The following is a 15017-nucleotide window of genomic DNA, read 5'->3' as shown; positions in this document are numbered from 1 at the left end:
ATTACATAGGTCGCAGTATTACATAGGTCACAGTATTACAGAGGTCACAGTATTACAGAGGTCACAGTATTACAGAGGTCACAGTATTACAGAGGTCACAGTATTACAGAGGTCACAGTATTACAGAGGTCACAGTATTACAGAGGTCACAGTATTACAGAGGTCACAGTATTACAGAGGTCAGAGGTCACAGTATTACAGAGGTCACAGTATTACAGAGGTCGCAGTATTACAGAGGTCACAGTATTAGAGAGGTCACAGTATAACAGAGGTCACAGTATTACAGAGGTCACAGTATTACAGAGGTCAGAGGTCACAGTATTACAGAGGTCACAGTATTACAGAGGTCACAGTATTACAGAGGTCACAGTATTACAGAGGTCGCAGTATTACAGAGGTCGCAGTATTACAGAGGTCAGATATTACAGAGATCACAGTATTACAGAGGTCACAGTATTACAGAGGCCACAGTATTACAGAGGTCACAGTATTACAGAGGTCACAGTATTACAGAGGTCACAGTATTACAGATGTCACAGTATTACAGAGGTCACAGTATTGCAGAGGTCACAGTATTACAGAGGTCACAGTAATACAGAGGTCACAGTATTTCAGAGGTCACAGTATTACAGAGGTCACAGTATTACAGAGGTCGCAGTATTACAGAGGTCGCAGTATTACAGAGGTCACAGTATTACAGAGGTCACAGTATTACAGAGGTCACAGTATTACAGAGGTCACAGTATTACAGAGGTCACAGTATTACAGAGGTCACAGTATTACAGAGGTCACAGTATTGCAGAGGTCACAGTATTACAGAGGTCGCAGTATTACAGAGGTCACAGTATTACAGAGGTCACAGTATTACAGAGGTCACAGTATTACAGAGGTCACAGTATTACAGAGGTCACAGTATTACAGAGGTCACAGTATTACAGAGGTCGCAGTATTACAGAGGTCCCAGTATTACAGAGATCACAGTATTACAGAGGTCACATTATTACAGAGGTCACAGTATTACAGAGGTCACAGTATTACAGAGGTCGCAGTATTACAGAGGTCACAGTATTACAGAGGTCACAGTATTACAGAGGTCACAGTATTACAGAGGTCACAGTATTACAGAGGTCACATTATTACAGAGGTCACAGTATTACAGAGGTCGCAGTATTACAGAGGTCACAGTATTACAGAGGTCACAGAATTACAGAGATCACAGTATTACAGAGGTCACAGTATTACAGAAGTCACAGTATTACAGAGGTCACAGTATTACAGAGGTCACAGTATTACAGAGGTCACAGTATTAGAGAGGTCACAGTATAACAGAGGTCACAGTATTACAGAGGTCACAGTATTACAGAGGTCAGAGGTCACAGTATTACAGAGGTCACAGTATTACAGAGGTCACAGTATTACAGAGGTCGCAGTATTACATAGGTCACAGTATTACAGAGGTCACAGTATTACAGAGGTCACAGTATTACAGAGGTCACAGTATTACAGAGGTCACAGTAATACAGAGGTCACAGTATTACAGAGGTCACAGTATTACAGAGGTCACAGTATTACAGAGGTCACAGTATTACAGAGGTCAGAGGTCACAGTATTACAGAGGTCACAGTATTACAGAGGTCACAGTATTACAGAGGTCGAAGTATTACATAGGTCACAGTATTACAGAGGTCACAGTATTACAGAGGTCACAGTATTACAGAGGTCACAGTATTACAGAGGTCACAGTATTACAGAGGTCACAGTATTACAGAGGTCACAGTATTACAGAGGTCACAGTATTACAGAGATCACAGTATTACAGAGGTCACAGTATTACAGAGGTCACAGTATTACAGAGGTCACAGTATTACAGAGGTCACAGTATTACAGAGGTCACAGTATTACAGAGATCACAGTATTACAGAGGTCACAGTATTACAGAGGTCACAGTATTACAGAGGTCACAGTATTACAGAGGTCACAGTATTACAGAGGTCACAGTATTACAGAGGTCACAGTTGGCCTCTGTCAGACTTCCACTGATATGGTTACATATTTTGGATATTAAAATAATATCACACATTTCACTCTCATTATAAATCAGAATTTAGTTACAGTACCAAAACTTCAAATATTTATCAGCACCTTAACAAAAATTGTTTACTTTCTAGACTAGAAAATCTTATAATAACAGAGACCATACAAAGTCTGAGTACAGTCTCAAGATATTAGTCACCTTATCTTATCTTATCGTTAACAACGATTTGATATTTTCTTTAGGTTTTGTTTGGACGTGTCTCAATATTTTTTTTAGATTTTTGGAGTGTAAGACATAGTGGGTGAGGGTGTGTGTCGTCACACTATCATGTGACGGAGAAATCCCAGTGATACTTATAATCTGGTGTTAGTTCAGCAGTGACGGCGGCACCGACTTGTATTCTACTCATCTTGTGCCTTTCTTCACAAATATGTTTACACTTTTCATTATTATGGAGAATGAATCTGCTAGTTCTTGTCTGCAGTGTTCAGCTTTCTTTAAACTCGTTTGACAGTTATTTCCACATGTGTGTGTGTGTATGTGTGTGTGTGTGTGTATGTATGTGTGTGTGTGTATGTGTGTGCGTGTATGTGTGTGTATGTGTGTGAGTGTGAGTGTGAGTGTGTGTGTGTGTGTGTGTGTGTGTGTGTGTGTGTGTGTGTGTGTGTGTGTGTGTGTGTGTGTGTGTGTGTGTGTCTGCGTGTGTGCGAGTGTAACTTCTCATCTATGCTCCCTCGCTCATATACCTCGCATTTCACTCTATTCCTGTCTGCCTGTCAAATCCTCTTAGTATCTGGTTCATAGTGGTCACGTCTCTCCTTATTCTCTCTTTTCAAGTCGTCAGATTCGATTCATTTAGTTTTTCATAGACGATGCTCCTCAGCTGTGGACTAACCTTGCTGCAAGTGTTCGGACCTTGTATAGTTTTCGTACATGCTTCACCAGGTGTGGGCTCCATGCTGCAGCTCTATTATAGTTCTGACATATGTCGTTATAAACTTCTGAGATTAGTTGACCTCACATATGCTGCAGATTTTATACAATTTATGCGCACCTCTGCCGAAATATTGGGTGTCATATTTTTTCTCAAGTGATACTTGTAGTTCATCGCCTCCCAACTTGCATCTGTCTCTGGTCTTCTCTTCCGTTCTCCAATTTCTGTAACCCCTCACTTATTTGGGTTGAACTCTAGTAGCCACTTCCTTGACCACCTTTGCAGTTTGTCTAAATTTTCCCATATGTATCAATATTCTGTCGTTTACGTTTTAATTTTTACACTATCAGCAAGCAATGAAATACAGCAATCAGTACCCCCTGGAGGTCATATACATATATTAGGAACAGTATTGGTCCTAGTGATGATCCTTGGGTACCCAAAACTATATTACTACATCTGCCACATGATAGATCAACCAGACTCTAATGTCTCTACTAGCAGCAACAGCCTGGTTAAACATGCAACCAACAGAATTAACAAATATCTGGCGCCAGGCCGGGCAGTAACGACAGAAAATTTAGGAGACCGGTAACAAGTATATCCGACTCGCTGTTCTTTCCCATATATGTTTAACCTTCGAAGCACTACTTGGTTCTTAGCTTACAGTGTTAAATGCTCTCCTGAAGTTCAAGAATGTACAGTCGACCCAGCCTTGTTTTTCTTGATCACCATTGTTACGCCACTGAATTCCAGTAGGTTAATGAGGCAGGTCTTATTCTCCCTAGATCCATGTTAGCTTATTATAACAAATTCGCTCCTCTCTAGGTGCTCAATATTATTTTCCTGATCATCATCTTCGATACCTTGGGCAGTATACCGAACATGTCAGTGATAGAGGGATACAACTTAGTGCCTCTTCTGTTTCCTGCTTCTACAATGGGATTATATTTGCGGTCTTCCATCTGTCTGGCAGTTCTCCCGTCTCTTGTGATGCAAAGGGTAATGTGGTTGACTAGTGTTTAATGCAACGGATAGAGTGATTAACGAGTGCTTCAAAAACACGTAGAGCGAGAAAGAGACCTCTTTTTATTACGACGTTTCACCTGCGTGTAGGTGAAACGTAGGTGAAATTTTGCTGTCTTTTTAGCCAAACCTCTAGTTGCAAATCTTATACTATAAGAAGACATTTGTTGCGATGCTTAGAGTAGCCAGGATATGTTAGGCTTCATGGCATATAATAAGTTAAATTACTGCCTTCTTGAATATATGAATCATATCCAATGTCTCATGGTTAGTCCTTTTACACCCTCTTCGTGTGTGTGTGTGTGTGAGAAAGAGAGAGAGAGAGAGAGAGAGAGAGAGAGAGAAAGAAAGTACACAATTATATTTGCGTATGCTAGCACTTATTTGCGTGTATACATAGTCGTGACGACTAATGTATTTATGTTTGCATCAGTGTGTTATATGTGAACAAGCTTAAATCCACCTTACTTCAAGGATTCTACAAGAATACTAACCCTCCATACATGCTCTTCCTGTTGCCTCACCTGGGAACATTTGCAGTGTACGGCTAACCTGTTCTATATAGGATTTACCTGGCTGAAACACTCGCAGTGAGCGGTTACCCTATTCTGTATGATATATAGACACACTGGGAACACTGCCAATGTGTGACTACCCTTTTATATATAATAAAAAGGCACAATACCGTGACTGGAATGATACACAAATAACCCGCACATAAAAGACAGAAGCTTACGACGACGTTTCGGTCCGACTTGGACCATTGACAAAGTCACACTCAGTGTGACTTTGTCAATGGTCCAAGTCGGACCGAAACGTCGTCGTAAGCTTCTGTCTTTTATGTGCGGGTTATTTGTGTACCCTTTTATATATGAGTTACATAGTGTGAACATCCAATGCTTGCCACTACCCTCTTCTATGTGGTAGTTACACTGTAGCAGCACCTGCAGTGTGCGGCTGTCCTATTCTGTATTGTTGTTACAATGGAAAGAAGAGCTATGTATATTAGATTCTCATATACCATCACAGGATGGGTTACACACACGAGATAATCAAACTTGTCAGCCCGAGCTGACGGAGACTCCAGTTACTCTTACATGGGTGTTAATATCTATCAACGCTAGTTTTCCACAATTTCATTAAGCATTTTTGCTTCGTTATTGAATAATTCTCAAAGTCAATAAATTTTCGTATTTTAATTTACCAAGAGAGGAAATCCATGAACTATTTTGTACAAGCGTTATCCAGCAAAGACCATACACAGAGCTATATACAGTGGGACGTGTGTTCCAGTACCAACTATTATATCAAATGCTGCTGTAGACTTCATTTTAACATCTGGAAAATTTGTGGTGTAAATACCGAAATCTTGGTGATTCTTGTAAAAACTTGACTCTGTATATTAAGTCATTATCTATTATATACAGAGCGATCATATGTAATATAATTGGGATTATATGTAATACTTGGATCACAGGGGAACTGTTAGTACTGACTGGCAAGTTTTACGTCCACACTCATTCAGGCTGAGAGAATGTTCTGTTAAAGTATTTTATTTATACACTTCTTCGTTTTCCAAACACATTTTTTTCGTTATATTTTAATGAATATACAAAAACTTTACAAAAATAATTTAATCTCAAGCAATATTTTAGACTTTTACAGTATTAAGTTAGGATGACAATATCTGGCAGCTTTTGAGCTGCGTCATATTATCCTCTCATATTTTCACTCTCTACGTCAGGTTTTCATAGTATATCGCAAAGATTCTTTAACAATTAACGAAATATTCCAAAATTAAGTATGACCTTTTTGAGCTGCTTTAATTAAAGCTATATCTTTGTGGCCTTAGGCTATCTATTAAATTTTTTTTAGGTTTGAAGAGAAATTGATTACATATAGATGATACAACATGTAGGTTTACGGGTCATGACGAGTGTTGAGCACAGCGAGACTATATATACCCCTCCAGGACACGCTGCGCGGTGCTAGTATCATCACTTGGTCTTAATCCATTGCGAGGACCACATCTTACACGTGAGTTAGTTCCTGTCATGACTCTTACACGAGGTGGGATCTCTTGGGACCCTTTTGCGCCCTCTTGCTTTACGAATTTACGAATATAATTTATCAACTTCTTAATGTATTTCATGCAAATGTTAATAGAGCGTTTATATTCCACTAATATATATATATATATATATATATATATATATATATATATATATATATATATATATATATATATATATATATATATATATATATATATATATATTGGTTATTCAGTGCCTTAAGTCAATTAATTTAACCTAGCTCCCTATGTCTTGGTAATTTCCTTTTTATTTAGTTTATCACCTGGCACCTTATGAACACGTTAAGTAATGTTATCATCCCTTTTCTTTATAATTCGTATGAAAGCAGATTAGCTAAATAAAAAATTTTATCCTATGGAAGGAATTAAAATCCATGCAAGTGGGGAATCCATCTGTGACAATTAGTGTCTTCACCAAGATTTCCACTACATTAAATGCATTGCTCTTCAAGAAACGTTTAAAACTCGAGAAGTTTAAAGCAACTTCTTCTCCCTCTTCCCCTTCCCTCCCATTCGTTGCTGCAGTGGTGATTGCATGTTTTGTCATTAATATTACCACAAAAGATAACGATACAAGATAAGGACGTTTAGGAATATTAACTATTCCTAGGTAAATATCTCTCGCATGCTTAAATTTAAAAAATATATCGTCCTAACCCGCACAGTGTCATGTAGGATGAATAACCTTCAAGGAAGAGGCCAACTTTAATGCTGGGAAAGGACTCTTGATCCAAGAAAGTGAAGCAACGATTCAATTTCTTGGATCAAATATCATTTCCCTTAATCCTTTCCATGTTCCCGGCGATAAATAACGTTAACGAGCTTTGCACTTTTCATTAAATTTAATAATAATTATGCTATAGACTAGTCAAGTCAAGAACTTTCAAAAATAAAGCATTAGTAAACAAAATTATAGTTTAAGCGACCTTTCTTGGAATCATGGAACGTTGTATGCATCGTCTGCAAGATGTTGATGAGTGTCATCTAGAGTGTAACATGATATTAGGTTCATCTTGAGTGTAACATGATATTAGGTTCATCTAGTGTAACATGATATTAGGTTCATCTTGAGTGTAACATGATATTAGGTTCATCTTGAGTGTAACATGATATCAGGTTCATCTAGTGTAACATGATATTAGGTTCATCTAGAGTGTAACATGATATCAGGTTCATCTAGAGTGTAACATGATATTAGGTTCATCTAGAGTGTAACATGATATCAGGTTCATCTAGAGTGTAACATGATATCAGGTTCATCTAGAGTGTAACATGATATTAGGTTCATCTAGAGTGTAACATGATATCAGGTTCATCTAGAGTGTAACATGATATCAGGTTCATCTAGAGTGTAACATGATATTAGGTTCATCTAGAGTGTAACATGATATCAGGTTCATCTAGAGTGTAACATGATATCAGGTTCATCTAGTGTAACATGATATCAGGTTCATCTAGTGTAACATGATATCAGGTTCATCTAGTGTAACATGATATCAGGTTCATCTTGAGTGTAACATGATATCAGGTTCATCTAGAGTGTAACATGATATCAGGTTCATCTAGAGTGTAACATGATATCAGGTTCATCTTGAGTGTAACATGATATCAGGTTCATCTAGAGTGTAACATGATATCAGGTTCATCTAGTGTAACATGATGTCAGGTTCATCTAGTGTAACATGATATTAGGTTCATCTAGTGTAACATGATATTAGGTTCATCTAGTGTAACATGATATCAGGTTCATCTAGTGTAACATGATATTAGGTTCATCTAGTGTAACATGATATCAGGTTCATCTTGAGTGTAACATGATATTAGGTTCATCTTGAGTGTAACATGATATCAGGTTCATCTTGAGTGTAACATGATATCAGGTTCATCTTGAGTGTAACATGATATCAGGTTCATCTTGAGTGTAACATGATGTCAGGTTCATCTTGAGTGTAACATGATATCAGGTTCATCTTGAGTGTAACATGATATCAGGTTCATCTTGAGTGTAACATGATGTCAGGTTCATCTTGAGTGTAACATGATGTCAGGTTCATCTAGTGTAACATGATATCAGGTTCATCTTGAGTGTAACATGATGTCAGGTTCATCTTGAGTGTAACATGATATCAGGTTCATCTTGAGTGTAACATGATGTCAGGTTCATCTAGTGTAACATGATGTCAGGTTCATCTTGAGTGTAACATGATATCAGGTTCATCTTGAGTGTAACATGATATCAGGTTCATCTAGTGTAACATGATATCAGGTTCATCTTGAGTGTAACATGATATCAGGTTCATCTAGTGTAACATGATATCAGGTTCATCTAGTGTAACATGATATCAGGTTCATCTAGTGTAACATGATATCAGGTTCATCTTGAGTGTAACATGATATCAGGTTCATCTTGAGTGTAACATGATATCAGGTTCATCTTGAGTGTAACATGATATCAGGTTCATCTTGAGTGTAACATGATATCAGGTTCATCTTGAGTGTAACATGATATCAGGTCCCAGCAACAATAGTCAAGTAGGTATTGTAAAATAGTTAAATGTGAGATAATTACTGTGGCCCAGTGGCCTGGTGACTAAAGTTCTTGGTTCACAGGGCGGACGTCCGGGTTCGATATCCGGCGAGGGTAGAAACATTGGGCGTGTTTCTTTACACAAGTTGTCTATGTTCACCCATCAGTAAAACGGGTACCTGGGTGTTAGTCGACTGGTGTGGGTCGCATCCTGGGAGAAAACTGACCTAATTTGCGGGAAATGCTCTGCATAACAAGCAGCTTTCTATATATGTAGTAATATGTCATTCATGTCAGCTAGACCTGTATACCTTGTGCATGTACTTGTAGGTATACATATTATTACACTTTCTATTAAATGTAAATTCGACTTGGCGTGTATAAATACGTGTGTGTGTGTGTGTGTGTGTGTGTGTGTGTGTGTGTGTGTGTGTGTGTGTGTGTGTGTGTGTGTGTGTGTGTGTGTGTGTGTGTGTGTGCGCGCGTGTGTGCATTCGTCTAATTGTACTCCCCTAATTGTGGTTGCAGGGGTCGATTCACAGGTCCTAGCCCCGCCTCTTCTCTGGTCGCTAATAGGTCCATTCTCTCCCTGCTCCATGATCCTTATCATACTTCTTCTTAAAGCGATGTATGGATCCTGCCTCCATTACATCTCACTTCCTACCATTCCTGTGACTCATCCGAGTCTTCAACTTCCAACTGTTACCCCTTGTTGCTGTGTCCCATCTCTGGAACATCCTGTCTCTGTCCACTTTGTCAATTCCTCTCAGAATTTTATGTCTTTATCATATCCCCCCTATCGTCCAGTGTCGTCAGGTCGATTTCCTTTAAACTCTCATCATAGGACATGCTCCTTAGCTCTGGGACTAGTCTCGTTGCAAACCTTTGAACTTTTTCCAATTTCTTGACGTGCTTGACCAGGTGTGAGTTGTAAACTGGTGCTGCATACTCCAGTATGGGCCTGAGGTAAACTATGTACAAATTACTGAACGATTCCCCACTGAGGTTTCGGAATGCTATTCTTAGGTTTGCTAGTAGCTAGTAGCCCGTATGCTGCAGCAATTATTTGGATGATGTGCGCCTCAGGAGATGTGCTCGGTATTATACTCACCCCAAGATCTTTTTCCTTGAGTGAGGTTTGCAGTCTTAGCCCCCCCCCCACCCCCTAGACTGTACTCTGTCCCCGATCTTCATGACTTTCCGCTTGGTGAGATTAAACCATAAGAGCCAGTTGCTGGACCAGGCTTGCAGTGTGTCTAAGGTCCCTTTGAAATCCTGCCTACGTGTGTGTGTGTGTGTGTGTGTGTGTGTGTGTGTGTGTGTGTGTGTGTGTGTGTGTGTGTGTGTGTACAAAAAATAAAATGAAAAAATAGGAAGTGTTTATACGTAATTCCTTACCAGTACCACAACCAGTTATTCTTCAGGCAGATAAGTAAAAATTTAACAAATAGAGTTAGTAAGGACAAGAAACCTGCCAGATATGGACAATATTATTGAGCAGCTTTCAATAATCAAAACATTAACAAATAGGCTGCTGACATCACACATTAAAAGTTGTGAATATAAACAGAAATCATCGAGTCACCAATGACTGCATCAAAACTTAACTTGAGCTTATCGTAAGACAATGGAATTATGATGGAACCAGTATCCCAGCTCTGAAGACACCAGTTGTTACGCCTGACTTACCTCTCGCACCTGACTACTTCCTCTGATGAGCCGTGAATAACTGTTTCCTTCTCGAAAGTTTTATCAGCTGAAAAGGACCTAAACGTGAGGCCGAAGTATACAGTGCGATTATTGTTTTGTTTGCTCTATATTGTCGCTGCTTGTGTCACTGATCAGTGAATATTAAAATATATATACATACACACACACTGTGGTTTTATTAGGTACTCCATTCTAGTATTGGGTGGAGACCCTCCTTTGCCCTCAAAACATCCTAAATATTTCGTGGTACGGATTCAACATGGTGCTGGTAGCATCCTTAGAGGTCCTGATTCATCACACTATAAAGTCAACATGATTCACAGCATATTCATACCGCGAATCTCCGGTTCCAAAACATCCCGAAGGTTTACGCCAAATTCCGACCCTTCCATCTGCATATTGCAGTAGAAATTGCTATTTGTTTCACCAGGCGAAGTTTTTCCAATCTCGACTGTTCAGTTTTGATGTACCTGTACCGACTATCCTCAGTTTTCTGTTCTTATCTCACAGGACTGGTCCCCGGTGTAGTCTTCTGCTGGTGTATGCAATCCGCTTCAAGTTTCGACGTGTTGTGCGTTCAGAGATGCTCTTCTGTATACCACTGTTGTAACGAATGGCTATTTGAGGTAATGTTGCCTTCCCTGTCAGCTTGAACAGGTTTATACATTCTCCTCTTAAAAATGACTTTATTAATGCATTTTCGCCTACAGAACTGAGGCTCACTGAACGTTTTGTGTCTTTCTCATCATTTTCTGTAAATTCTAGAGACTGTTTTGCATGAAAATTCCAGGAAATCAGCAGTTTCTGAGATACGTAAACCACCCCGTCTGGCACTATCAATTATTCCACGGTGAAAGTCATTTATATAATTAATTAAATCACATTCTTTTTCCATCCTGACGTTTGATCTAAACAACTGTATCTCTTGACTAAGTCGGTATGGTTTTAGGCATTGAAGTTCTGCCAGGAGATTAACTGATTAGATATTTTCATTAACAACCAGGTGTAATATATATATATATATATATATATATATATATATATATATGTATATATATATATGTATATATATATATATATATATATAGGAAGGCGGGGTAGGGGTCGGCCTAGGAAGGGTTGGAGGGAGGGGGTAAAGGAGGTTTTGTGTGCGAGGGGCTTGGACTTCCAGCAGGCATGCGTGAGCGTGTTTGATAGGAGTGAATGGAGACAAATGGTTTTTAATACTTGACGTGCTGTTGGAGTGTGAGCAAAGTAACATTTATGAAGGGATTCAGGGAAACCGGCAGGCCGGACTTGAGTCCTGGAGATGGGAAGTACAGTGCCTGCACTCTGAAGGAGGGGTGTTAATGTTGCAGTTTAAAAACTGTAGTGTAAAGCACCCTTCTGGCAAGACAGTGATGGAGTGAATGATGGTGAAAGTTTTTCTTTTTCGGGCCACCCTGCCTTGGTGGGAATCGGCCGGTGTGATAATAAAAAAAATATAATAAATATATATATGTCGTGCCGAATAGGCAGAACTTGCGATCTTGGCTTAAATAGCAACGCTCATCTTGCCATATAAGACAAGCAAAAATTTGTGTATGCAATAATTTCGGCAAAATCATTCTGAACCTAACGAAAAAAATATATTTCACTGTGTTTGTTTAGTATTAAATTATTGTAAACAAATCTAAAATATATTTAGTTGGGTTAGGCTAAAATAAATTGTTCTTATTATAATAAGGTTAGGTAAGTTTTCTAAGATTCTTTTGGAGCAAAATTAAAAAAAAATTACATTAACATTAATGGAAAAAATATGTTCTTCAACGTATAAGAGAACATTTTAGAAAGGACTTAATTTTAAATGAGTTCTTGCTAATTGACCAGTTTTACATATTCGGCACGACATATATATATATATATATATATATATATATATATATATATATATATATATATATATATATATATATATATATATATATATATATATATTATTGTGACCACGATCGAATGGTGTTGATCAATAACAATACTGCGCTAGCCAAGGACTCGAACCCATGCTGCTTTGGCCTGCCTCATGGTGGGCGAAAACGCATGAGGCCCTAATCCGTCAAGTGGATTAGGGCGTCATGCGTTTTCGACCACCATGAGGCAGGCCAAAGCAATATATATATGTATGTGTATATATATATATATATATATATATATATATATATATATATATATATATATATATATATATATATATATATATATATATATATATATAATGTGTCTTTGTGTGTGTGTAAGATGGGAAAAAACACACTGTACAAACTTAATACATTGCTATTGAAGACGTATCTGTCCTGGAAAGTCCCACGACAGAAACGACTTCAATACTGGTGTCTTAAGCGCATGCATTCATTTCCCTTTCTTTCGTCTACTTTCCGGCAGTTATTAGCCTTTCTGTTACATGAACATGATTGTTATTCTTTTAATACACACCACCATCGACATTATCCATCGTGTCTTTGCATCCAAGGACCCAGCCGCTGACATAACTGGGGACGATGATGAAAGCGTTACTATTATTAACGCTCTTAGTGGGCTCGGCCCTGCCCGAGCAACAGCTGGAAACTAAAGATTTATCGACCCTGGCCGAGCAACAGCTGGAAACTAATGAATTATCGGGCCTGGCCGAGGAACAGCTGGAAACTAAAGACTTATCGGGCCTGGCTGATGAACAGCTGGAAACTAAAGACTTATCGGCCCTGGCTGAGGAACAGGTGGAAACTAAAGACTTTGGTAAGTACATCAAAGTTGATGCATCTTTGAAAGGATGCCATCAGTTTTATAATATTATTGAAATATTTGCTCAAATTGTGACGTAATACTCTATTAAATATGGAAGGATTATCATTCGACATTAATCATTATATATAATTGCTTGCTAAGCATTCATTAGTCGTTTTGTTATTGTTTTTTATTGTTAATATTATTAAATTTTTGCTCCATTGCCTAAATAGCCACAGAAAGATCTAATATTCTCTTTCTTGCTTCTTCATTCCGTCAACTTTGTTCATTCAGGAAAATCTGCTCTTAAGAAGGTGTTAAAAGCATTATTTGAAGGACCTGGGTTCGCAGCCTTCGAAGTTGCCATTCAGGCGCTGGTCATTATTGCTCTCCTTCATCTCATCCGTAAGTAGCATCCATAAGAATTACTTCTGAGTTTTGGAAATGCATTAGCACTTATATTTTTGCAGTGTATTCAATAGCCATCAAGCGTCATTATTATTATCTATAGACGGGAGAATTTTTCTCGGTGATTTCAACGGGAGGTTAATAAACAATCCAGTGGAGCGTATTGATAATGGGCCAGAACCAGAACGGATAGGGAAATCTTTATTTTCAATTAGTGTTCTAGTTTCACTCACTGAAAGTTCGTAGTTAAAATATCAGCAAATTAAAGTTAATCCATAATTTTAGGGAAAGTTTCATTAATAGACACTAGATACCGCAAAGAAAATTGCAGTTTGGTTTACATAAATTTGATATATCGGTTAAATCTTTTAGCTTCATGTCAAGAAGGTTTGAGTAGAGGCTTGCAGTGTTCTTCATTAATATTTATCTATCTCTCCTTCCCACAGTTAATCTTCTGGTAATCATCCTAAAAGACATATTGCCGGTCGTTCAGAGTGTGTTAGAGGAACTGGAAATGGAGGAAGACTCTGGTACTGGAGGTTACGGTGGTACTGGAGGTTACGGTGGTACTGGAGGTTATAGTAGCTACAACCGGAGAGCCGTCGGTAACCCATCATTCATAAACCTGCCAATTGTGCAGCGTCTTGCATCACGCGTCCACACTGCCATCGAGAAGTTTCAAGCAACTGTAGATAAATGGTGATTAAGTCCTGGGAAGGAGTAGTGATTTTCCAATGAATTTCTTCCCTTCCCATAACTTTTCATCAAAAGACAGATTCGTTCGCTCTATATATATATGTATATATATATATATATATATATATATATATATATATATATATATATATATATATATATATATATATATATATATATATATAGATAGTTATATATATATATATAGATATATATATATATATATATATATATATATATATATATATATATATATATATATATATATATATATATATATATATATATACATATATATATATATATATATATATATATATATATATATATATATATATATATATATATATATATGTGTGTGTGTGTGTGTGTGTGTATAATACTGTGTATGTGTTGCTGGACACAGTTCGACGCTCAGGAGACGTTGGTTCGTTTCTCCTCATTCAGTATACGTATGTATCCACATTTTTAACCTTGACATCCCTTTATTGTTTGTCTTGATAATATCAGATAAGTCTTCAGTGACAAATAGATCAAGATAAATAATATAACTAACATTTGGATGACCTAGACACCGAACAACTTGGCCTTCCATTCATCACATTAACTTTGACACTAAACCTCATTTCCTCACGAACTTATGAAAGGTTTCACCATTTGACTCAATAATAGTACCACTAAATTTTAGCCATCCTCAGACGAGTCACACTTATACCTTTACAATTTGTGTACGTAATATCAATCCTCTTGGTCAATGCGAATACTGTGATAGTCAGTTGTTCCGCCGCTGTCAGAAAGTGCAACATAAGTTACAAATGAAAGATGA

The 15017-nt window shown here is 37.8% G+C and overlaps 1 protein-coding gene across 1 annotated transcript; it reads left to right on the top strand.

Moving 5' to 3' along the window:
- Positions 1 to 5969: 5969 nt before the first annotated feature.
- Positions 5970 to 14305, top strand: LOC128689041 (uncharacterized). Its single transcript, XM_053777103.2, has 5 exons — positions 5970 to 6032; positions 10838 to 10953; positions 12837 to 13099; positions 13382 to 13492; positions 13942 to 14305. Exons 3-5 carry the CDS (start codon positions 12865 to 12867, stop codon positions 14196 to 14198), a joined length of 603 nt encoding a protein of 200 aa, XP_053633078.2. The 5' UTR covers positions 5970 to 6032; positions 10838 to 10953; positions 12837 to 12864; the 3' UTR covers positions 14199 to 14305.
- Positions 14306 to 15017: the final 712 nt, after the last annotated feature.

The sequence above is a fragment of the Cherax quadricarinatus genome, chromosome 21 (assembly GCF_038502225.1).
Source record: "Cherax quadricarinatus isolate ZL_2023a chromosome 21, ASM3850222v1, whole genome shotgun sequence".
NCBI classification, from domain to species: Eukaryota; Metazoa; Arthropoda; class Malacostraca; order Decapoda; family Parastacidae; genus Cherax; species Cherax quadricarinatus.
The sequence above is the reverse complement of the archived record's forward strand: the minus strand, read 5'-3'. Positions and strand labels throughout refer to the sequence as shown.

Excerpts from the sequence above, each read along its gene's own strand:
- LOC128689041 (XM_053777103.2), top strand. The coding sequence starts at position 12,865 with ATGATGAAAGCGTTACTATTATTAACGCTCTTAGTGGGCTCGGCCCTG. Across the intron at positions 13,100-13,381 it reads GGTGGAAACTAAAGACTTTG|GAAAATCTGCTCTTAAGAAG; the intron begins GTAAGTACATCA and ends TTGTTCATTCAG. Across the intron at positions 13,493-13,941 it reads TGCTCTCCTTCATCTCATCC|TTAATCTTCTGGTAATCATC; the intron begins GTAAGTAGCATC and ends TCCTTCCCACAG.